This window comes from Euprymna scolopes, chromosome 1 (genome assembly GCF_053919585.1).
Source record: "Euprymna scolopes isolate OS-2025 chromosome 1, ASM5391958v1, whole genome shotgun sequence".
Classification (NCBI taxonomy): Eukaryota; Metazoa; Mollusca; class Cephalopoda; order Sepiida; family Sepiolidae; genus Euprymna; species Euprymna scolopes.
In genome coordinates, this window is record NC_136482.1 from 132,947,017 (window position 1) to 132,970,915 (window position 23,899).

Below are 23,899 nucleotides of genomic sequence, written 5' to 3' on the forward strand. Positions count from 1 at the left end.
CCCGGAAGCCACTCAGGGATAAGGGTTATTGCATGTACAGTACATTGTACGTTAGTGTTGAGATTTCATAAAGTGTCTACTTAAGGGGGCGGTTCATCAGGAATTTGTTTACGTTGGATTTGAAGACATCCAAGTTGTAGTCAGGTGGGAAACAGGCAGACGGAACAGAGTTCCACTGGCTATTTTCTATATCTTCTTTCAAACTTTCATATGTTCTTTGCTTTATCTTCTTTCAGTCGGATAGGCTTCAGCATTGTTAAATTATCTTTTAAAAATTAAACTGGGTACATTTTAAACCAAAAAACATTTTTAGTTAAAAAAATAAAAAAAAAAGATTAACAAAATGTAGCTAAGTTTTAAGTTACGTGCAACAAGTCATGTGTAAATAAAAAATTAATTTTACGTAAAAACGGGCATTTTTTTTTGTTTATGTTCTATCGGGCATTTTTGATAAATTTGAAGATTTTGTTAAATTATTTTTTAATTACATTAAGTACATTACTTAAAAAATAATAACTGAAAATATTAAGTTATGGGCATGTAGCGCGTAAATGAAAAAATTAATTTCACTAAAAATCATTTTTTAAATTTTTTTTATTTATTTAATAATTCCCTAGACGGTATTTCTACAGTTTATCACCGAAAATGAAGACGCCATTTTTTTTTTTTTGTGCACCTGTCATTAAAATCCGAGGGAGGAATCAGTATTTTAAACTATAACCGAAGTTAGAAATAAATAACAAAAAACTAGATATTAATTACTTCCGGAAAGAACTATGAAAAAAAGTAAATAAAAAAAGTGAAAGAGAACACATATCCATAATTATTTAATTGAAAATGTTTCGATTTAATTAATGAAAATGGGAATGTTTTCATGAAACATATTATTAAAAACAGAAAATGAAAAGTTACTAAAAACAGAAAATGACATATTCGTAATTGTCTAAACTGGGTGAGTGCCATTTGAAAACCAAAACATTTACTGTATAAAAATTTATCAAAATATAATTGTGAAAACATTTATTGAAAAGTTTGTGTGAGAAAATATAATTTTAATAAAACAATTTTGTAATGAAAACAACATTGGATTTTTATAAAATAGTTTGGGTTTTTTTTTTCCGAACAAATAAATAATTTTAATGAAACATTTTTTGAATTAAAAGGACATGATCCTGGTGATTGAGCTAACCTAGACCTGGGTGCATAAAAGTGTAGGCACTGCAACACATCGGCCCTTATCTCGGCTAGACGGGTGGTCGGAGAGGCCCGATTCGACCAATCGGCCAGTCACGCCAAGCCCTAGCACTTACACCCAAAGTACCAACTACCACAACAAAGAACAAAACTTAAAGGTACTCCCATCTTTTTTTTTTTTTTTTTTCTTCTTCTTCCCCCACTACAAAAAATAGGAAAACCAAGTAAGTGCTAGAAGGCGGTGGCAAGGATTAATCAATTGGAAAGACCAGAACTCAACACTCCATCTGAGCAAATGTATTTTTGAGGACATATTAAACAGAAAATATAGTGCTTGAGAACTTCTTACCAAAAGAGTATATCCTCCACGTAGCCCAGACATGGTCAAGGCGAATGGGTTTCCCCCCTTACTATGCCCCAATTTTGGACTCCGAGGTGGGTAGGGAGCGTGGTTGATGAAAAATAAATCCCAAAATCCATGGCTGATAAAAACAAAAGCATTCCCCTCAAAACCCTTAAAAGAAACCATTCCTTTGACTCTGACCTCTCAAGCTCAGATGAAGAACAAAAATTCAAAACTAGAAAAACCGTTCCAACTATAGACGAAGGAAACTTCCCATGATTCTTGATTATTGAATTAATCAAAAATAAAAAAATTGGAAATTTATCACCTTTCCTAATAGAAAAAACATTATCCACAAAAAGTAAACCAAAAATGATAAAAAAAACAAAAGATGGAAATCTACTAGTTGAGATAACCAATCTTAGAGATGCTCAATCTCTACTCAAAATGAAGAACTTCCATGAGTACAAGTGCAAAGTCTTTCCCCATAAAACACTTCGAAAGGAGTAATTAGAAGTTACGAACTATCGCTAGCAACTGAAGAAGAAATAAAAACTGAATTAGAAAAACAAGGAGTAATCAACCACATCCGCATATGCATAAAAAGAAACAATAAAATAATAACCACCAACACATACATATTAACGTTTAACAAACCAACAATACTTAAAGGAATAAAAATTGGCTACTTGTAAAAGTAGACCAATATATCCCAGCCCCATTAAGATGTTTCCATTGCCAAAAATATGGACATCGCAAAGAAGCCTGTAAAGGAATAAAAATATGTGGAAAATGCGGCAACAAAGAGCCTGACCACACCGAAGAAAAATGCATAAATGAGGTGAAATGCTCTAACTGCACAGATCACCCGGTCTTCTCTAAAATATGCAAAACATATAAAAAAGAGAAATTATAGAAGTAAAGTACAAAAAAACACAACCTTTCCAGAAGTCAGAAAAATAGTTGAGACGTACATGAAAGACAACACATATGCTGAGACAACAAAAAAGGCAACTAAACCATGCCAACATAATGAAATACATGATCAATATAGGGAACTGATAAACAAACTGATTACATTAAATATTAAAGAATGGCCAGAATTTCAAAATAGCCTAAAAGAAAAATACTCAAATCTGGGAAACAAAATAGAAATAACAAATCCAAACAAAGAAAGTAATATTCCATCCACAACAGAACCATTAAAAAAATTATCACAGAAACTAACAAAACAACTACCAGAAATTAATAAAAACATAAGCAATGATAAAACAGCAAATAAAGAACGTTCCAGCAAAGAAGAAAACCAAACAATATACACTCAAAATAGATTCCAAATTCTAGAAAAAATGGAAACTGAAAACACCCTAGATAAAAAAAAAAGAAACCAAACACAAGTAATCAAGAGGGAAAATATGAACAAGAAGCCAAAACGGCAACATCTCAAGCAAGATCCAGATCGACGTCCAGATCCAAACAAAAAAAAGAAAAAAACCCAGCAAAACACTTCACCAAAGACACAAACTTCAACAAAAGATAAACCCTCTACTTCTAAAGAGATGGAAATAGAGGAAAACTAAATAACCTCATAGATAGAAATAAAACACAACAAATTATCCAATGGAATTGTCGTGGAATAAGATCTAACTATAATGAACTTCTTATACTTATCTCACTCTTCAACCCCGCCATTGTTTGCTTACAAGAAACCTTCCTACAAAACAATACCATTTCAAAACACCAAACTATGAGCAATACAACTATTTCCATAACACAGGCCTTTGTTCTAATGGAGGCACCTCAATTCTTGTAAGGAATAACATACCTCAAAGCAATTTCTCTGTCAAAACAAATCTCCAAGCAATTACAACTCGAGTCACATTACACAAAACAATCACAATCTGCTCAATATACCTCCCTCCTCATGAACCAATAAATGAAAATGAACTAGAAAATTTAATAAAACAACTACCTTCACCATTCATTCTTCTAGGAGACTTTAACTGCCACAGTACGTTATGGGAATGCAAAGTCACAAACTCAAAAGGAAACAAAATTGAACAATTAATTAACAAAAATAACTTATGCCTTCTCAATCAAAAACATCCCACATACTTAAATCCAACAAACAGATCAACTAGTGCCATTAATCTTACCATGTGTGATCCATCAAGCTTCTTGGGCACTTACGAAGAACCCTGTGGAAGTGATCACTTCCCTATTATAATCAATTAAAGTAACTCTATCCAAAACCACATACCCAGGTGGAACACAAAGCCAAATGGGCCGAATTTAAAGAACTTTGTTCACTAAAATTAACAGAACATCAAATCCAAACAATAGAAGAATTCATGGAAGTACTCATAACAATAGCCAAAAAATGCATACCTAAAAATTCTCCTCCTTGGAAAAAAAAAAAAAACCATGGTTCAATCCAGAATGTAAAACGGCCATTAGACAGAGAAAGGCAGCCTTAAGAAAATTTAAAAAAACAACCCACAATGAACAACTTAATAGAATACAAACACCAAAGAGCTAAAACTTGAAAAACAATTAAAGAATGCAAAAGATCCTGCTGGCAACAATTTGTCAACAAAATCAACATCGCCACTAAACCCAAAACCGTCTAGGAAATGATTAGGAAAATAACTGGAAAATATAATCCGAATCCAATCAAACACCTTCTCACAAATAAACAGAAAATAACTGATAAAAAAGATATTGCTAACACACTAGCTAAAACCTTTGCCGGAAACTCATCGTCAAAACACTACAATAAACAATTTCAAATACTTAAGAAATATGAAGAAAAGTACAAAATAAACTTTAACTCCAAAAACCAAGAGCCTTACAATGAAATCTTCTCACTCAATGAACTAGAAACCGCCATAGAAAAATCCCATAACTCAGCTGTAGGACCAGATGAAGTGTACTACACCTTCCTTAAAGAAATTCCACCAGAATCATTAAAACTCCTTCTCAAAATTTATAATAAAATATGGGAAACAAAAGATTTCCCAACTTCATGGAAAACTGCAACAATAATACCAATACCCAAACTGGGGAAAAGATACATTAAACCCAGAAAACTACAGACCAATAACTCTCACAAGCTGCCTATGCAAAATGTTCGAAAGAATGATTAACTACCGTCTTATATGGTATCTAGATGACAACAAAATAATTTCTGAAATCCAGTGTGGATACCAAAAAAATCGAGGATGTATAGACCACATCACTAACCTCGAAAATTATATCAGAGAAGCTTTTATCAATAAGGAACAAGTAACATCTGTTTTTTTTTTCGATCTTGAGAAAGCATATGAAACTACCTGGAAACACGGTATCAGAAAAGATCTCCACAACATCGGACTAAGAGGCAGATTACCTGAATTCATAAAAAACTTCCTAACAGACAGATCTTTCCAAGTTCCCATAGACTCAACTTTATCAGACCCACAAAATCAAGGAGTGCCCCAAGGCAGCATATTATCAACAACTATCTTTAACATAAAAATCAATAACATTATAAAAGAACTCTCTCCTGATATACATAGCTCCTTATATGTAGATGACTGCTCAATCAGCTACAGATCTAAATACACTCACACTATTGAAAGAAAACTACAACATAACATAAATAAAATTAATAAATGGGTAACGAAAAATGGTTTCAAAACTAAAACAAAATGCATCCATTTCTGTAACCAACGCAAACTCCACCCTGACCCAACCTTACAGATTGAAGGCGAAAAAATTCCATTCGTAAATGAACACAAGCACCTGGGAATCATTTTTGACAAAAAACTAAATTTCATTCCACACATCAATCACATCAAAACCAAATGTAATAAAGCATTATAACTCCTACGAGTCATCGCTCATACAGATTGGGGAGCTGACAAGAACACACTACTCAAACTATATAGAGCATTAATTAGATCAAAAATAGATTATAGTAGCTTCATATATCAATTCACCAGAAAGTCATATCTAAAAACCCTCAACACAATATGCCACTCCGGACTAAGACTAGCACTAGGAGCATTTCCAACCTCCCCTGTAGAAAGCCTGTATGCAGAAGCACATGAAACTCCTTCAATGTTCAGAAATCAAAACCTTGGTCTAAAGTACTACACAAAACTTACAGCCAACCCCACAAACCCAGCACACAATAGCACTTTAAATCCAAACCGTAAACACCTTTTCGACCAAAAAGAAAATGCAATCAAAACCTTTGGACTTAGAATAAAATCGATTTCCAAAGAAGCAAGTCTACCCATAACTGAAATTCACGAAACTGTGCTACTCAAAACCCCTTCCTGGAAAATTGTATCCCCTAACATCGACCTAAGTTTAAATAAATATGAAAAGAAACATACTCATCCAATAACTTATGTTGATCTCAATAAAATCAAAGAAAAGTATCCAGACCACACACACATCTATACAGATGGGTCTAAACAAAATAACGCAACAGCCAGTGCAGCAATACTCAATAAATCAATCAAAAAAAAACAATCAAACCTCTCAAAAGAAACCTCAATCTTCAGTGCTGAAATACATGCTCTAATCCTAGCTCCCTAGCTCTGAAACTCACCTCCAATAACAAAAAAAACAAATTTATAGTCCTTTCAGACTCCCAATCTACTCTAAAAGCGATTAAAAATAAAAAGATGGACAACCCCTAATTGCAAAATTACTTAAAAAATTAACTGAACTAAACAGTAAAAAAGAAATCATTTTCTGCTGATTACCGAGCCATTCCGGTATTAAAGGTAATTAGCAGATTCTTCAGCAAAATATGCCTTAAATCTCCCAATCGATGCAAATTGTAAAATTCCATACATAGATCTAAAAAGACGTATCAACGCATATACAACAGAGAAATGGCAAACCTACTGGAATGAACATCCTAACAATAAACTTCACGAAATCATGCCAAAAATTAAAAAACAAGAACAAAATATGAAACTAAACAGAAAAGAAGTCAAACTAACAAGAATAAAAATAGGCCATACTCACTTAACCCACTCATATCTCCTAAAAAAAGAAAGCCAACCCATCTGTATACCTTGTCAAACACCACTCACAATCAAACACATATTAATTGAATGTACTGCTTTTGTAACAGTAAGAAATCGATTCTACAAAGAAAACAATATTAAAGAGTTATTTGATAAAAACAATCTCCACACCATACTCTCATATCTTAAAAAAATTGGCCTTTATAAAAAAATTTAAAAAGAACCCTTTATACAACAGACCTGGATATGACCCAAATATGATGGTGAGGCCCCAGCTTGTGGGCCTTGGGGAGTGTGGAGCCACCCTTTAATTGCCATTGCTCCCAGGTCCACTCCGACCCGGAGTGGTAGTACCTGTTAGGGTCCCAACTATGGGTTAAATAGAATACGACTTAAAAAACAAATATACTCCATTAAAAATTGTTCCTCAAAATAACTAGATTCGGCATTAAATAACCTGAAACAGTTGATATGCCGTAAAACAAAAACAACCAAAAACCTTAATGAATCTGCTGAACATTCAGATAACTCCTGCAGTTGTGATGAAGAACCATCTCAGGATATCTTCAGTTATGAGTATCAAGGACAATGAGTTGCTGTCTACTATGACACCAACTTTTACATTGGCCAAGTCATTGAGGTTATATCTGCATCCAGCGCTGTAATAAAATTTTTATCGCAAACCGAAGGTAGAAAAGATTTTTTTTGATGGCCTTTGTTAGATGACCTTGCACAGGTAGAGTCAGCATTTGTTTACAGATGGGATTTTGAGGTAATGCCAGTTTCAAGTGATGGCAGGATTTGGAGTGTTCTTGATATATCTACCATAGCAGAAGCTTATGAAAGAATTCTGAGAGAAAATCAATAAGAAAAAGAATTGTAAGACCTGCCTATAAAATATCTTGTTTACTTGTTTTTTAAGTTGAAAGTTTTTTAATGCTTGAAAAAAATGACTTGTGACTTTTTGTATAACAAATTTCTAAATCTTATTGTCGCCGGTTCTTTTTTTGGCGAGTTTAAATTCCCCAAAGTAAAAATATTTCTGTGGCAAAAAGTTTTGTTATTAGAAACAAGGCAAACATTTTTTTAAATTCCTCACCCAAAAATTAGTAAAGTTGCAAAATTTCAAGCTTCTACTTCCAACGGTTACATTTTTATAGCAATTTCAGTAACCTATACTTTTGACTCATTTTTTAACCCTTTTTTGCCCTTTTTACCAAATTGTCTGTTCGACTGCTTTTACATGATCCACAATTGAGTGGTTTTATCAATTTATGATTAAAAGAAAAAATTATTTTGATCTCTAATGTGTTATGTAAAAAGATTCACTACATTAGCTATTGAAATGAAATTGATATGAACAGTCAAAGTTGCATTTCTGTGTCATATTTGCACTTTTTTCCCATTGGTAGTGGGATGTTGCTTAGTGTTTAGGTTGGTTTCATCTAATAATTATTGTTTTCGTTAGTATTAATTTTCATTGACCACAAGATGACATTACATTTATAAGGATTTTTCACTTGTTACAGCTTACATTTTTAGTTATATACAGGGTGGGCCAAAATAAGGGTCGTATCTTTAAATTTGAATAACTTCCACAAAATAAAAGTAAACTCACCAAACTTTGAGATTTTTTTTAAATAAACAAAACAAATTTTGGCCGAAAAACACTTCTTAAAACTTACATGAATTTATGAATTTTTAAAAATAGGACCCTTATTTTGGCCCACCCTGTACTATGAAATTTGGCTTCTGGACCATGATAGCAAATTTTCAACTTTCTGACAAACTTTGAACGATCATAACTTGATGGTTAATTGAGCTACCAAAATAAATACCAAAATAAATTTGGTACTTTTGTTTATGGTTTACAAAAATCTATATGACCATATTAATATTTTTTAGATATAATGAAAATAAAATTTTGGTTTGGGATACCATAAAAAGGGGAGTGTCGAAATGAATAGCAATTGTCTGATATGACAGGTTTTGGCTGCATTGGATCAAAGCTCATTGCTTTCTGGACGCTCCTTTGTTTTGTTCTGGTGCTGCCTTTGTTTATGGATTTATGGATTTAGTTTCATTTATATATGGAAAAACCACACAAACATGTGGAGATTAAAAAAAAAAAAAAAAAAAAGAAAAGAAAAATCGTGAAAATAGTGTAAAAGTCGCCCAAATTGGTCGTGTGTATCTTTATACACACGACCAATTTTGTGAATCGGAGATATTACAATCTAGAGAGTATATAAAAAGTTCTAAGAAACAGTGACCCCCCCCTCCCCTCAAAAAAAGTCTTTGCCGGACAGACATACACAAAATGTACACACACTAACATGCATTTTGCCTTTTATATAGATATAGATTATCTGTTCTTGCTCAATAATGTTTTAATTACAATTTGTTTTTTATTTTTATCAAATGTATTGAAAACTCCAAAGTTACGTCCCATTTTTTAAGATGGTGTCCATATAAAAATATTTCTGTTTCTGTAAGGAAATACATTTTATAAGAGAAAACAAAGATAAAGAAAAATCTATGATGTACATGCCACATGTAAAAATCTATGATGTACATGTACATATGGATTGAAGTTCTTATATAAGAAAAATGGTTTAATTTGATCAAGTAGTTTTTTTTTACAGAGTAAAATCAAATTTTAGTGAGACCTATCACGATACAGCCATCTTGGCAATTTCAGCTATGAAGCGGGGGGATAACTCCATCTAACTCTTGAAGTTTGTCAAAACACATGTGAAGTTCTAATAATTTTATTAATAAATTTTGAAACGATTTTTAGAAAGAAAAAAGGAATACTCTAAATTATTAAAAACTGTAAAATCAATCTCTTCAATTTTGGCAAACTTCAAAAACTACTTAATCAAATTAAATGATTTTTCTTTTATGAGAACTTCATTCCATAACGGGCACATACATCATAAAGATTTTTCATCCTTATTCATCGTGTATGAATAAAAAATGTTTTTATTCATGAAATCTTTTTCTTTCAGGATAAAATTTATCTATGCATCACTGCAAGTGACAATCCACAACAATCGCTCATTCCACACTTTGAAGAAAGTATAGAATTTATTCATAAAGCTCGAGCAGAAAATGGAAATGTACTTGTTCATTGGTGAGTTAACTGTTAACTTCAACTGATTCAATCATTGCTCAATTAATTTGAAAGTCTTGATTCATTTATCTTTTGTAAAATATAAAAATAGTTTTAAAAAATGGATTACAATGATTTTCTTATTTCAACCATAATCTGATAAAAACTAAAAAATACTTTCTTGATATTTGATAGCTTTTAATCTTCTGTGATATCTCATACTTCAATTTCACTTATTAAAAAAACAAAAATACAAAAAATCTTTATGTACATACTCATCATGGAACAAATATGTCATATTCCAAAAAATCGCATAAATTGATCAAGTAGATTTTTTTTTTTTTTTTTTTTTTAACTAAAAAATAAAATTTTATGACCAAATGAGACATGTTTTTTGGTCATCCATGTTTTTGATCAAGCATAAGAGGAAAGACGACTCGTTTCGAAACATTGAGATAAAAAAAAAATTGAGATCTCATAGCGAATACATTTAGTATTAAAAAGCAGTAAAAGAAATTATTATAAATATCTCTAAAAGATGTCAGTAAAAAAAAAACAAAAAAAAAAAACTAAAAATATCAGTAAAAAAAATTATTATAAATAACTCTAAAAAAGCAAAACTATTTTCCCCTCCCAATATAATTTTTGCAGGATTAGTTGAACCTAACAAATTATGTGAATACTAAAAGTAGCATTTATTTCATTATGGATTAATTTTTTGGTCCCCTGACAAAAAGAGGGTGGACCTGTAAATTCGCTCTTGTCTATTCGTCTGTCTGCACTTTTCTCAATAACTATGCCTTGGAATTTTTTGAAATTTTGCACAAACATTAAACATGATGTGAGTAAAAATGTAATAGAACAAATTTTCTGAGAAAACTTCAGTTGATCCCCTAGGGGTGCCTTTCCGGTTAAAATGGATAAAATTGACACTTTTGTGCTTATTAAAAAAAATTGGTGTCTTGGATTTTTATAAAACTTTCTGAAAAGTTGTAACTAACTGATTTCTATATAATTTTGTTTGTCTATACTTTGCGATAACTCTTGGGGGGTGCCCCAGGGGCTCTTTTAGGGCTAATAAAAACATTCGATTTTGGGGACTATTTTACCATATTTGTTCAAAATTTTCTGTGTATGTTTATTTAGCAGTTTTGCATGGTGCTGAATTCAAATTTAAATATGTTAAGGTCTTGGGGACTTTGAGGGCTAAATGGGGGGGGGGCTTAGTCATTTCTTTTTTTTTTTTTTTTTTTTTTTTTGCATGATGCAGAACTCAAATTTACATATGTTAAGGCCACTTAGTCATTTTTTTTTTATGCCTCGTTCACTGTGCACTCACGGGGGACCATGCATGCTTCACTTGCTTATTATTTTAGATCGCAGTAAAATATATTTTCTTAAAGGTCTGTTCTTAACAAAAATCTAAATTGATGATTAAACAAAAAAGAAATAACTATTCAAAAAATCTTTGAACAAAAGAAAAAATTCTACCAATATTTAATGACAAATAAATATAAAGAATATATATATGATCAATAAATTAGTACTGGACTACTTGATAATCTATATATATATAAAAATGTAATTCTTGGTTCGTTCAAAGTTTATACAACCATCATATTTCTACATTACCAATTTAATTGAAATTTTCAGAAAATCTATCTGTAAAGTCAATGAATGTTTGCGTGTTATTAAAATAATTTTACATTGCGAATTATAAAAATATTAATTAAAACATAAATATTTTTTGAAGTCGTTTCTGCGAGACTGCCCGGTTTTATTTCCGGTAACTTCCATTTTAACCACTCTCTAATTACAAGACAAGTAAAAAAAAAAACTTACTCATGCAGAAAGTGATCCGTGCTGATATAATAATGTTATTATTTAAAAAGCCATTCTTAACATGGGGAGGGGAGGGTGTTTTGTACCTATTCTGTACTTTAACCTTACAATTGAATAAAAACATATCATAAAACTTTAATTAAACGTGGAAATACAATTTAAAAATAGCGCGGATCACTCTCTGCATTAGCACAAAAAAAAAATCCCGTATTTTAAAAATATTTAATTTTAAATTCCTTTATTTATGTTAAGGCTTTTCACTTATGAAACATTACGTTTTGTTTAGTTTCTTTCACGGCATTGTTTATTGTTTACATAAAAAAGTTTGTTTTAACTTTTTCTAAACTGTTTCATTTTTCATTACCTGCGCATGCATTAGCCTTGACTAGGGGGGTTAATTATGCTGGTCGCCATGGAACTCAACGCCCAAGGAGTACCTAAAGTGGCACTTATACACTGATGTTATCGTGCTAATTTTTAAAATAGTATTTTCATGTTAAATTCAAATTTTACAATATCTTTTTCTTTTATTAATTTGTTAGGTGAAAGTACAGATAACCCAGTCGGTTTCTAATGTGTGGAAAATTTAGCCGCCCCCCCCAAAAAAAAGGGGGTATTCTGGATAGTAACAAAAAATTAAAATTGCCTCAGTCTCGAAAGATTTCTTCTCTACTGAGTCCTATTTTAGTCACCTAATTTACTGACTGTGAGAATAGAAGTTATTTGGAAATTACTGCTACCTTGAACAGCAACAGAAGTAACTGGTAAAACCTTTCTAATTAAATTGATTTTGGCAACCATTTGGTAACAAAATGACATAACCTTAGCCCTTGCTGCATGAGGAATACCTGCGACCTTGCTGCCAAGTAGAAGAATTATTTATTCTCCTTTAAAACATTCAATTTTTCAAAAATCTCATGTTCGACATCTCCAAAACATCCAATATGGGGAAAAATATTGCAGAAATGCAAACTTATTGTTTAGGATGAATGCACAATGGTACGCAAAAAATCACTTGAGGCTCTTGGCCGATCCTTGCAAGATTTGCGTGGCAATGTCAGACCATTTGGAAATGCAGTAATATTGCTTGCAGGAGATTTCAGACAAATGTTACCTGTTATTCTTCAGTCAACACCAGCAGATGAAATAAATGCTTGCCTCAAATACTCTACTTTTTTGTTCCATGTGAAGACATTAAACTTAACTCAAAATATGCATGTACAGTTGCAAACTGTTCGATCCGCACAAAAACTTTTGCATCACTTGTGGGAAATTGGGTACGAAAAAGTGCCAGCTGATCAGAGTTAAGGGCAAAATTCTTTGACTTTTAACTTCTGTAATTTCTGTTTATTTCATCAAAAGAATAGTTAGTTTAAAAGGTTTTTGCAGATATTCAAATTATAAGAATTCCACTTGACTGAGTGAATGAGCTATTCTTGTAGGTCAATACAAAGACGCCCATGAACTTAACGCTATTATTCAATGTAAAATTCCAAGTGAGGTAGTCAAATACAAATCCATCGACACTGTTGTGAAAGCAGATAAAGTGGTTAATTATCCAACAGCTATATTTGCCAGGGATGCCACCGCATGTATTGCAACTAAAATTTGGCGTACTAATTATCATGTTGTGAAATATAAACCAATCCAAGCTTTGCAATGGCACATAGCTTGCAGTAAAAAGAAATTAACAAACAATATCATAGAAACAACAATCTTAACAGGACCTTTCACAGATGAATATATCTTCATTCCATGCATTCCTATGATTCCACCGGATACATCATTACACTTTAGGAAATTGCACTTTCCAATTTTATTGTCATTTGCAATAACCATCAATAAAGCACAGGGAACAATCTTTACATTTGTGGGTCTTACAGTTACACACTAACTGTTTTTTTACATGGACAATTTATGTTACGTATTCAAGAGTCACCAAACCAGAAAATCTCTATATCAGCTAAGAAAATGGAACAACAAAAACTGTGTACCCATGCAAAATGGAAAATTAAACCTATAAGAAACATGCATTTTCTTATTTTGGAACTTTTTCCATTGCGCCAATTTGAGCCACAGCAATGCGTGGCAGGGTACAGCTAGTTTTTAAATAAGTACTTAAAAATGAAATTATTTTGAAAATGAGATGTATTTATGAAATGTACAATATAACTGAAAAGCAGATTAAAGAATTTTATTAACACTGAAAGTAAAAATTATATTACTATTTATTTATAAATAATTAAAGTTAGAAATAAAATTGTTAAAATTAAATATTCCACTCTTTAATATGTTTGTATTCAACTTTTTCTGACAAAGTTAATTTAGCACATGCAAACATTAGAAGTTGACTTTTAATGTAATATATCGCTGGCCAGGTCTTTATTTGTCCCTCCTTCTCTTGAATTCATCCTATCACTTCCTTTTATGTTTTGCCTGGTCTTTCACTGCAAACTAACTTGAACTATTTTATACCTTTTTTTTTACTCACATTTTAAAGGTAACAAAAGAAGAACTAAAATCTCTGAAATGTGAACATGAGATGCTTGAGTAAGATTTTGAGAAGTGCTAAGCGGTTGGTTCTTGAAGTCAATTCATAAATTTCAGCAGAAAAGCAGTTTCAGGAAAATTCTTTTGGAAAAAGTTTCCAATGTCTAAATGTCTGCTGGAATAGAAAGAATGCCAACATAATGAAATACTCTTTTGCTCCAACCTTGACCCGTTTACTTTCAACATGATTACTTGAAAACTGGAGGAAAATTTATAAGAAAAAACTACATTCAAACGCCTATAAATTGTTCAAGGACTATTCTAGTTTTTATCTACTACATGAATATATACCATAGTAAGTATTTCTCAAGTGTCTCTCTTTGTACAGAGGCTTGTCAGAATAATCTGGCATGAGGATACTTTTCCCCACATATAAACACTGACCAAATATTCAAAATCACATTCGCAACCTAAATAAGCTCTCTTCAGTATGGCTAACCAACACTGATTTTTCCCAGAAATGCAGCAACTTTCTCCAAGTGATTTTACCTCAAGTAACAGAACGAAAATTGATACTCCACCAGACTATATGAATTCTTGTTCTGGAATCCAATAAGACCAAGTGACTAGGAGAAAGATATAACATATTTAAATGGTCAATTGGGGAGAGGAAAATTATGTTCCAAATTTGTTTACTAACTCAGTGTTTGAGATGTAAAAGAAAACTTTACTGGAATATTCAAATATCTATGGATTTCGTATAGAGATTAAGTGTTAGCCCCTACGCCCCCCCCATATATATATATATATATATATATATATATATATATAATTTTTTAGAACTTTGAGTGAAGTAAAATGAAACAAAAGACAATTATATATTTATCTTTTTATTAAAGGGTTAGTGTCCATTCAGATTTGCTTCTCTTTGCATATCAGAAGTTAAGAGACATTTGTGGGTCTTACAGTTACACACTAACTGTTTTTTCACATGGACAATTTATGTTACGTATTCAAGAGTCACCAAACCAGAAAATCTCTATATCAGCTAAGAAAGTGTGCATTTAGAGATACTGGAAATAAACAACACCCAGTGAAAACTAATCAGTTTAAACTTCAGTGCAAAATGTAAATATACATATCACTTTTTCTTTTGACTTTTTGCTTCTAGTCTCGCAAGGCAAGTCTTCTATATATATAAAAGCCAAACGTCTGTGTGTATGTATGTATGTTTGTTTGTAACGCTAAAACTTTTGAAAGACGGAACCAAACTTGACAAATTTGGTATCATATCGAAGCCCCATCACCCGGATGACAAATATCGAAATCTCACGTCAAACGGACCACTAGAAGTTGGTCAACTGATCAGTTATCTTCGAGGGGGGCCCCAAAAAAACCTGTCATTATCTATATATATAAAAGACAAATGTTTGTTTGTAACGCTAAAACTTGAGATGAAAGATTCCTCTCCCCTAAGAATAAAACATATGTTCAATATCTGCTTTTGTTTTAGCATTGTTTATACGGTCCCGAGCAACGCCGGGTAGCCCTGCTAGTCTATATATATAAAAGCCAAACGTCTGTGTGTATGTATGTTTGTTTGTAACGCTAAAACTTTTGAAAGACACAACCAGACTTGACAAATTTGGTATCATATCGAAGCCCCATATCCCGGATGACAAATATCGAAATTTCACGTCAAACGGACCAGTAGAAAGGGGTGAACTTATCGTTTTTCTCCCAGGGGGGCCCCCAAAAAACCTGTCATTTTAACGTTATTCATTACGTGTCACGTGACGTGACGTCAGCTCAGTAAAATGTCGGCTGCGGTACGTTAAAACTGCCTTCGGAGGAGAAATTGATACTATAACACAGTTAAATATTAGTTTTCGACTCGAACCGTTATTACCAACGGAATTATCGCACTCCAAAAATCAAAATCCCAAAATTACACGAAAATTGACGTAGGGAAAATGTTTTTATTTTTGCTTGAAGTTTTTTGCCGGCGAAGATGACTTTGCTCTTTGTAAAACATGTAAACAAAGATTTAGCCAAAAGATTTAGCCATTTTGTTTATACATTCTAACTCTGTTAACTTGAAGGGGGAGGGGTGGGTATCAGTATCAGGCCGCTTATGTAAACGAAAATTAGGTCGCGTGCACATTTTCCAAAGAACACATTCTCTCTCTCTCTCTCTCTCGCCGTCTTTCTCTCTCTCTCTCTCGCCGTCTTTCTCTCTCTCTCTCTCTCGCCGTCTTTCTCTCTCTCTCTCTCACTCTCTTCTATCTCTACACCTTTCCTAACTCTCTCTATCACCATATTTCTCTCTCTCTCACTCTCTTCTCTCTCTCTCTCTAGACCTCTTTCTCTTCTCTTTCTCTCTCTCACCCTCTTTATCTACTCTCTCTCTCTAACCCTCTTTCCCTTCTATCTATATTAGCACTTATCAAGGCCAATAGGCAACTCGAGATTGAGAGTTCAAACGTGCACAGTAGTGAAATTTGGGAAATAGGATGGAACAACTTTCTCTACTGCCTCTCTCTCACACTATTTATCTTCTCTCTCTCTCTTTCTCTCACCCTGTTTCTCTTCTCTCTATATTAGCACTTATCAAGGCCAATAGGCAAATCGAGGATAGACTCGACGATGAGAGTTCAAACGTTCACAGTATTACAATTTGGAAAAGAGGATGGAACAACTTTCTCTTCTGCCTCTCGCTAACACTCTTTATCTTCTCTCTCTCTCACCCTGTTTCTCTTCTCTCTATATTAGCACTTATCAAGGCAAATAGGCAACTCGAGGATCAACTCGACTCACCATATTTCTCTCTCTCTCACTCTCTTCTCTCTAGACCTCTTTCTCTTCTCTTTCTCTCTCTCACCCTCTTTATCTACTCTCTCTCTCTCACCCTATTTCCTTTCTATCTATATTAGCGCTTATCAAGGCCAATAGGCAACTCGAGATTGAGAGTTCAAACGTGCACAGTAGTGAAATTTGGGAAAGAGGATGGAACAACTTTCTCTTCTGCCTCTCTCTCACACTATTTATCTTCTCTCTCTTTCTCGCGCTCTCTCTCTCACCCTGTTTCTCTTCTCTCTATATTAGCACTTATCAAGGCCAATAGGCAAATCGAGGATAGACTCGACGATGAGAGTTCAAACGTGCACAGTATTACAATTTGGAAAAGAGGATGGAACAACTTTCTCTTCTGCCTCTCTCTCAGACTATTTATCTTCTCTCGCTCTCTCTCACCCTGTTTCTCTTCTCTCTATATTAGCACTTATCAAGGCCAATAGGCAAATCGAGGATAGACTCGACGATGAGAGTGCAAACGTGCACAGTATTACAATTTGGAAAAGGGGATGGAACAACTTTCTCTTCTGCCTCTCTCTAACACTCTTTATCTTCTCTCTCTCTCTCACCCTGTTTCTCTTCTCTCTATATTAGCACTTATCAAGGCAAATAGGCAACTCGAGGATCAACTCGACTCACCATATTTCTCTCTCTCTCACTCTCTTCTCTCTCTCTAGACCTCTTTCTCTTCTCTTTCTCTCTCTCACCCTCTTTATCTTATCTCTCTCTCACCCTCTTTCCCTTCTATCTATATTAGCACTTATCAAGGCCAATAGGCAACTCGAGATTGAGAGTTCAAACGTGCACAGTAGTGAAATTTGGGAAAGAGGATGGAACAACTTTCTCTTCTGCCTCTCTCTCACACTATTTATCTTCTCTCTCTCTCTCTCGCGCTCTCTCTCTCTCTCTCACTCTGTTTCTCTTCTCTCTATATTAGCACTTATCAAGGCCAATAGGCAAATCGAGGATAGACTCGACGATGAGAGTTCAAACGTGCACAGTATTACAATTTGAAAAAGAGGATGGAACAACTTTCTCTTCTGCCTCTCTCTTACACTCTTTATCTTCTCTCTCTCTCTCACCCTGTTTCTCTTTTCTCTATATTAGCACTTATCAAGGCAAATAGGCAACTCGAGGATCAACTCGACTCACCATATTTCTCTATCTCTCTCACTCTCTTCTCTCTCTCTCTCTCTAGACCTCTTTCTCTTCTCTTTCTCTCTCTCACCCTCTTTATCTACTCTCTCTCTCTCACCCTCTTTCCCTTCTATCTATATTAGCACTTATCAAGGCCAATAGGCAACTCGCGATTGAGAGTTCAAACGTGCACAGTAGTGAAATTTGGGAAAGAGGATGGAACAACTTTCTCTTCTGCCTCTCTCTCACACTATTTATCTTCTCTCTCTCTCTCGCTCTCTCTCTCTCTCACCCTGTTTCTCTTCTCTCTATATTAGCACTTATCAAGGTCAATAGGCAAATCGAGGATAGACTCGACGATGAGAGTTCAAACGTGCACAGTATTACAATGTGGAAAAGAGGATGGAACAACTTTCTCTTCTGCCTCTCTCTAACACTCTTTATCTTCTCTCTCTCTCTCTCACCCTGTTTCTCTTCTCTCTATATTAGCACTTATCAAGGCAAATAGGCAACTCGAGGATCAACTCGACTCACCATATTTCTCTCTCTCTCACTCTCTTCTCTCTCTCTCTAGACCTCTTTCTCTTCTCTTTCTCTCTCTCACCCTCTTTATCTACTCTCTCTCTCACCCTCTTTCCCTTCTATCTATATTAGCACTTATCAAGGCCAATAGGCAACTCGAGATTGAGAGTTCAAACGTGCACAGTAGTGAAATTTGGGAAAGAGGATGGAACAACTTTCTCTTCTGCCTCTCTCTCACGAAAGAGGATGGAACAACTTTCTCTTCTGCCTCTCTCTCACACTATTTTTCTTCTCTCTCTCTCTCTACCCCTGTTTCTCTTCTCTCTATATTAGCACTTATCAAGGCCAATAGGCAACTCGAGGATAAACTCGACGATGAGAGTTCAAACGTGCACAGTATTCAAATTTGGGAAAGAGGATGGAACAACTTTCTCTTCTGCCTCTCTCTCAAACTCTTTATCTGCTCTCTCTCTCTCTCACCCTGTTTCTCTTTTCTCTATATTAGCACTTATCAAGGCCAATAGGCAACTCGAGGATCAACTCGACCATGAGAGTTCAAACGTGCACAGTAGTCAAATTTGGGAAAGAGGATGGAACAACTTTCTCTTCTGCCTCTCTCTCACACTCTTCATCTTCTCTCTCTCTCTCACCCTGTTTCTCTTCTCTCTATATTAGCACTTATCAAGGCCAATAGGCAACTCGAGGATCAACTCGACGATGAGAATTCAAACGTGCACAGTATTCAAATTTGGGAAAGAGGATGGAACAACTTTCTCTACTGCCTCTCTCTCACACTCTTTATCTTCTCTCTCTCTCACCCTGTTTCTCTTCTCTCTATATTAGCACTTATCAAGGCCAATAGGCAACTCGAGGATCAACTCGACTATGAGAGTTCAAACGTGCACAGTATTCAAATTTGGGAAAGAGGATGGAACAACTTTCTCTTCTGCCTCTCTCTCACACTCTTTATCTTCTCTCTCTCTCACCCTGTTTCTCTTCTCTCTATATTTACACTTATCAAGGCCAATAGGCAACTCGAGGATCAACTCGACCATGAGAGTTCAAACGTGCACAGTATTCAAATTTGGGAAAGGGGATGGAACAACTTTCTCTTCTGCCTCTCTCTCACACTCTTTATCTTCTCTCTCTCTACCCCTGTTTTTCTTCTCTCTATATTAGCACTTATCAAGGCCAATAGGCAACTCGAGGATCAACTCGACGATGAGAGTTCAAACGTGAACAGTAGTCAAATTTAGGAAAGAGGATGGAACAACTTTCTCTTCTGCCTCTCTCTCACACTCTTTATCTGCTCTCTCTCTCTCTCACCCTGAAAGATTCCTCTCCCCTAAGAATAAAACATATGTTCAATATCTGCTTTTGTTTTTATATTGTTGTTACGGTCCCGGGCAACGCCGGGTAGCCCTGCTAGTTTATATTATAGTTCATATATACATTTATAGTCCTGTATTTAATACTCATTATAGTCCTGTATTTAATACTCATATATCCCAACCATTATATCATTCTCGTATCATTTCTCTCCATGCAACACACTAGCCAAGTTTCCATTTCATACATCATCACACTGCATACACATGCATGATGGACTTTTCTCTTGGTTGACATAACTATTGGTTAGCAATAGTAGAACTTTCACTTCCAACTCCTGCAATCATATCAATATCAACTCCTCATTGTCCTCCAGTGGTATTACCAAGATAATAAAACTTTTGGGCAACTTCAACCGTTTTGCCATCCAGATATATTTTCTCTGCATCTGAATCCTCATCCATCTCCATTGTCTTACACTTGTTTCACATGAATTGGTTATCATCTCCTATCAGTAATTCCACTGCATTTCTTGTCTACCCAATGCTTACAAGTACTACAAAAAATTGAGTTGCTCCGAACTGAACATAACTTTCAGACTTTTACTTTTAAAGCATTATGCCAAGTCTTAAGCCTAACATTTATCCTTTCATAGGCAATTACTAAATCATCAGCATTCTTTCCAGACAACTCATATGATGTTGACACACTAGTTCTCATTAGATCACCAAAGTTAAGCAACATTGAATCTGGTTAATACCAGATGGGTGAACATTTGCTTACATAAGAGGACGTGAACAAAACTGCAAAAATCTGTCTTCATTTACCCGACCGGGTACATATGATCAGAGACTATGTGAATTTAATATTCCCTCTACATTTCGTCCTTTTGGAGCCAACTAGTTCAACCCGCCTAGGGTTAATACCGATGGCATACATACAGACAAGTCATGAAACTCTATGGACAATGATTCTAAGACACAAATGAAAAGCAACAGACTAAAAATTCCTGATGTATTCCCACTTTAACATTAACGATGTCATTTAATGTACTGTTCTAACATGATTTTGAGCATTGCTTGAACAACCACTCACTTGCACCTGCAAAACACTCCAGGCAGCATCTCTGGCACTCTATCAAAAGTTTTCTTCAAATTTAATATTTAAACACAAACTCTTAGAAAACCAAATATTGTAAAATTGCATATTCTTTGTAATTAAACATAAAATATTTCTTGCTTGTATAAGAATCTTAATTATAAAGCAAAATCTTAGAAAAGAGCAAGCAACTTTGTGATCATTATTAATCATTTTGCTAAAAATAATGTAAGCTTTTAAAACGCTACAAAATCTTCATATTTAAAATTTTTTAATTCCTAGCAAATTGATCTTTGAATTAAAACACTTATGATTTGTATTATTAATTAATTAAAAATAAATACTTTTTTTTGTAGTCTTGCTGGTGTTTCAAGAAGTGTAACTCTTACCGCTGCTTACATCATGACAGTAACCAATCTTGGATGGCGGGATTCTCTAAACGCTATAAGAGGTGGCCGAGAGTGTGCTAACCCAAATTTTGGTTTCCAAAAGCAACTTCAACAATATGAACAAGAAGGAGTAGCAGATGTTTGTAAATTTTACTCTAATCAATTTATTTTTCTTATTTTTTTATTTATTTATTTTCACTTTTGATTTAATAATTTATATCTCAATTTTTTTTAGGTTTTTCTTTATTTTCGTTTTTATTTTTCCAATTAATTGGGTTCATTTGGAGTTTCATTTATTTGTTTTTTCACTTTCGGTTGCTGCAATAAATACCTTATTGATAGATTTGTTTGGGTCTTATAGGTTTATTTATTTTCCAAATAATAGTTCCATTATATAGGCCATAATGCCTTTGAAGTGACTTTTCTTTTACAATCAATAACTCAGTTGAACATTTTTAGTGGTTGCGTTTTTTCTTTTTTTCTTTCCACTTTAAAATTTTCAGTTAATAACACAATTATAGATTCATTGACACCTTTTAATCAGTTCTCCTTTTCGAATTACTATCTCAACTATTTGCGTTTTTTTTTTTTTTTTAAGGTTAGTGATAAATCCTTTTGATTAAGAATTCTTCTCCTTTTAAAAATTGATAGTTCATTTGTACATTCTTTGGGTGTTGGGGATTGTTTTCTCACTTTTGATTTTCTTGATTAGTAGCTCAATTACTGAATCTTAAAGTTTTATATTTTCTCATTTAATTTTTTTTCAAATTATTTGGGGGTTATTTTGTTTTAATTTTTCACTTTTGAACCTTTTCATTTATAGTTCAATCATGCGTTTGTTAATTTTTGTGTTTTTTCAATTTAGTTTTTTGTAATTAGATGCTGATATAAATTATGTACAATCATATGTATTTCATAGAACAAAAACATTCTCCATTTGTTCACTTGATTTTTGCAATCGAATACATTCTTTGGCTTCATTTTATTTTCATGTTTTATCTACAATGATTTTTTACTTCTCATTTTTGAACCTTAAAATGTCATAAATTATTTCTAATCTTTTGTTTTAATGAAAATGTAAATACAAAATATATAAAGTAATAATATTTTTAAGCAATTTTATAATTTCTTACAATGTAAGAACTATTTGGAGAATTATATTCATTCTTTTTGTAACCTCATTTCATCTGCTTTTCCTTCTTGTACTATATTTGTTTGATTTTTTTTTTTGTTTCACATCCAATACACACACAAAAAGTAAATTCATATAGTTCAGATTAATTGATTTTCAAAAGTAGATATAAAGCTCTATTACTGGAAGGTTAAATCTCTCTAATAAAAATTACACAAAATAATTTGTCCCAAAATTATTATTAATATTGATTGGATCAGAATGTATGTATGATTGGTTGTTTTAAATCTGATTTTAACCCATCAGAAACAGTTGTGCACCTGTTTTTGATCACATTTAATGTGAGAGCCAGCGAAAAGAACAAGTTTTTTAATGAATATTTATCACTCTGAATACTATTAACTGGGCCAAGTGGGCCAACCAAACCTGCTATAGCTTCTACCTATTGGCATCATCAGCACATGAATTTGCTTCCTGACGAAATTTGTCAGCCTGAGAAACTTCTTACTCTAACCTGTACGGTTATACCTTTTCCCTTGTCTTTGAACATTGAATAACTTCTTTACTAACCCCTTTTGTATTGCTTGTTGAACAAAGAATAAAATTTATAGTTAAAATAGACATTATCATTAAATTTATTTATGACTTTATTTCTACAAAATTAACTTTTATACTCTGTTTATGTATATTTGAGAGATTTAATCATTCTTGGATTCATACTTTTATTAACATTAATGTTGAAATAACAAATTATTGTGTTTTGATATTAAATTTATAATAAACTCAAATAGTGACCATTTTTTAATTATGTTTTTTTCTTAAAATTTCTTTTTTTTTTTTCAGGCTCGAGTCAAGTTAAGGGAGAAGTATCCAGACCATGATTATGCTAAAGATGAAGAGGAATGTCAGCAACTATTAAAAGTTTATCGTCACTATGTACTTCATGGCAATGAGTGTGATGGTAAGAATTGCAGTGATGATAGCCTCACAATGCCTGAAAGAAAGAAACCTCTCCAAAGTGAAAATGATTCAACAAGTTTGCTTTAATTCTTGTCTTCAATTTTTATAATTCCAAATTAATAGAAAGTGAAGACCTAAAAATATTCAACAGTTTTCATCTTTTTTCCCATTATTTTTTTTCTTTCTTAATCATTCTGATTCATTTCTTAATTGTATTTATTCATAAGTTTTGGTTTTCTTAAAAAAATTTTTTAAATCGTATGAAAAGTATTTTATTTATTAATCTTTTTTTTCCTTTAACTCTTCAGATCACATCATTGTTGACAACACTTAACCCAATCAATACATTGACATTGCAATATCAAACGCAATCTTCTTTAATGACAAAAAATTGCATTTAATTTTCATCTATTTTTTTCCACTCTATGCAAAATATTACACCAATAAAATTGAATATTTATACTTTCA

At 33.2% G+C, this 23,899-nt stretch overlaps 1 protein-coding gene across 3 annotated transcripts in view; it reads left to right on the forward strand.

Moving 5' to 3' along the window:
• The window catches only part of LOC145269538 (dual specificity protein phosphatase 22-like), a 129,847-nt gene extending 105,948 nt beyond the window's left edge, over positions 1-23,899 (forward strand). For all 3 annotated transcript variants that reach the window (XM_080125315.1, XM_080125362.1, XM_080125432.1), the window contains 3 exons: positions 9,576-9,700; positions 21,307-21,478; positions 23,315-23,899. In XM_080125315.1, coding sequence (XP_079981441.1) covers positions 9,576-9,700; positions 21,307-21,478; positions 23,315-23,518 — 501 coding nt within the window. In that variant the 3' untranslated portion in view covers positions 23,519-23,899. The remainder of the gene's footprint in view (positions 1-9,575; positions 9,701-21,306; positions 21,479-23,314) is intronic.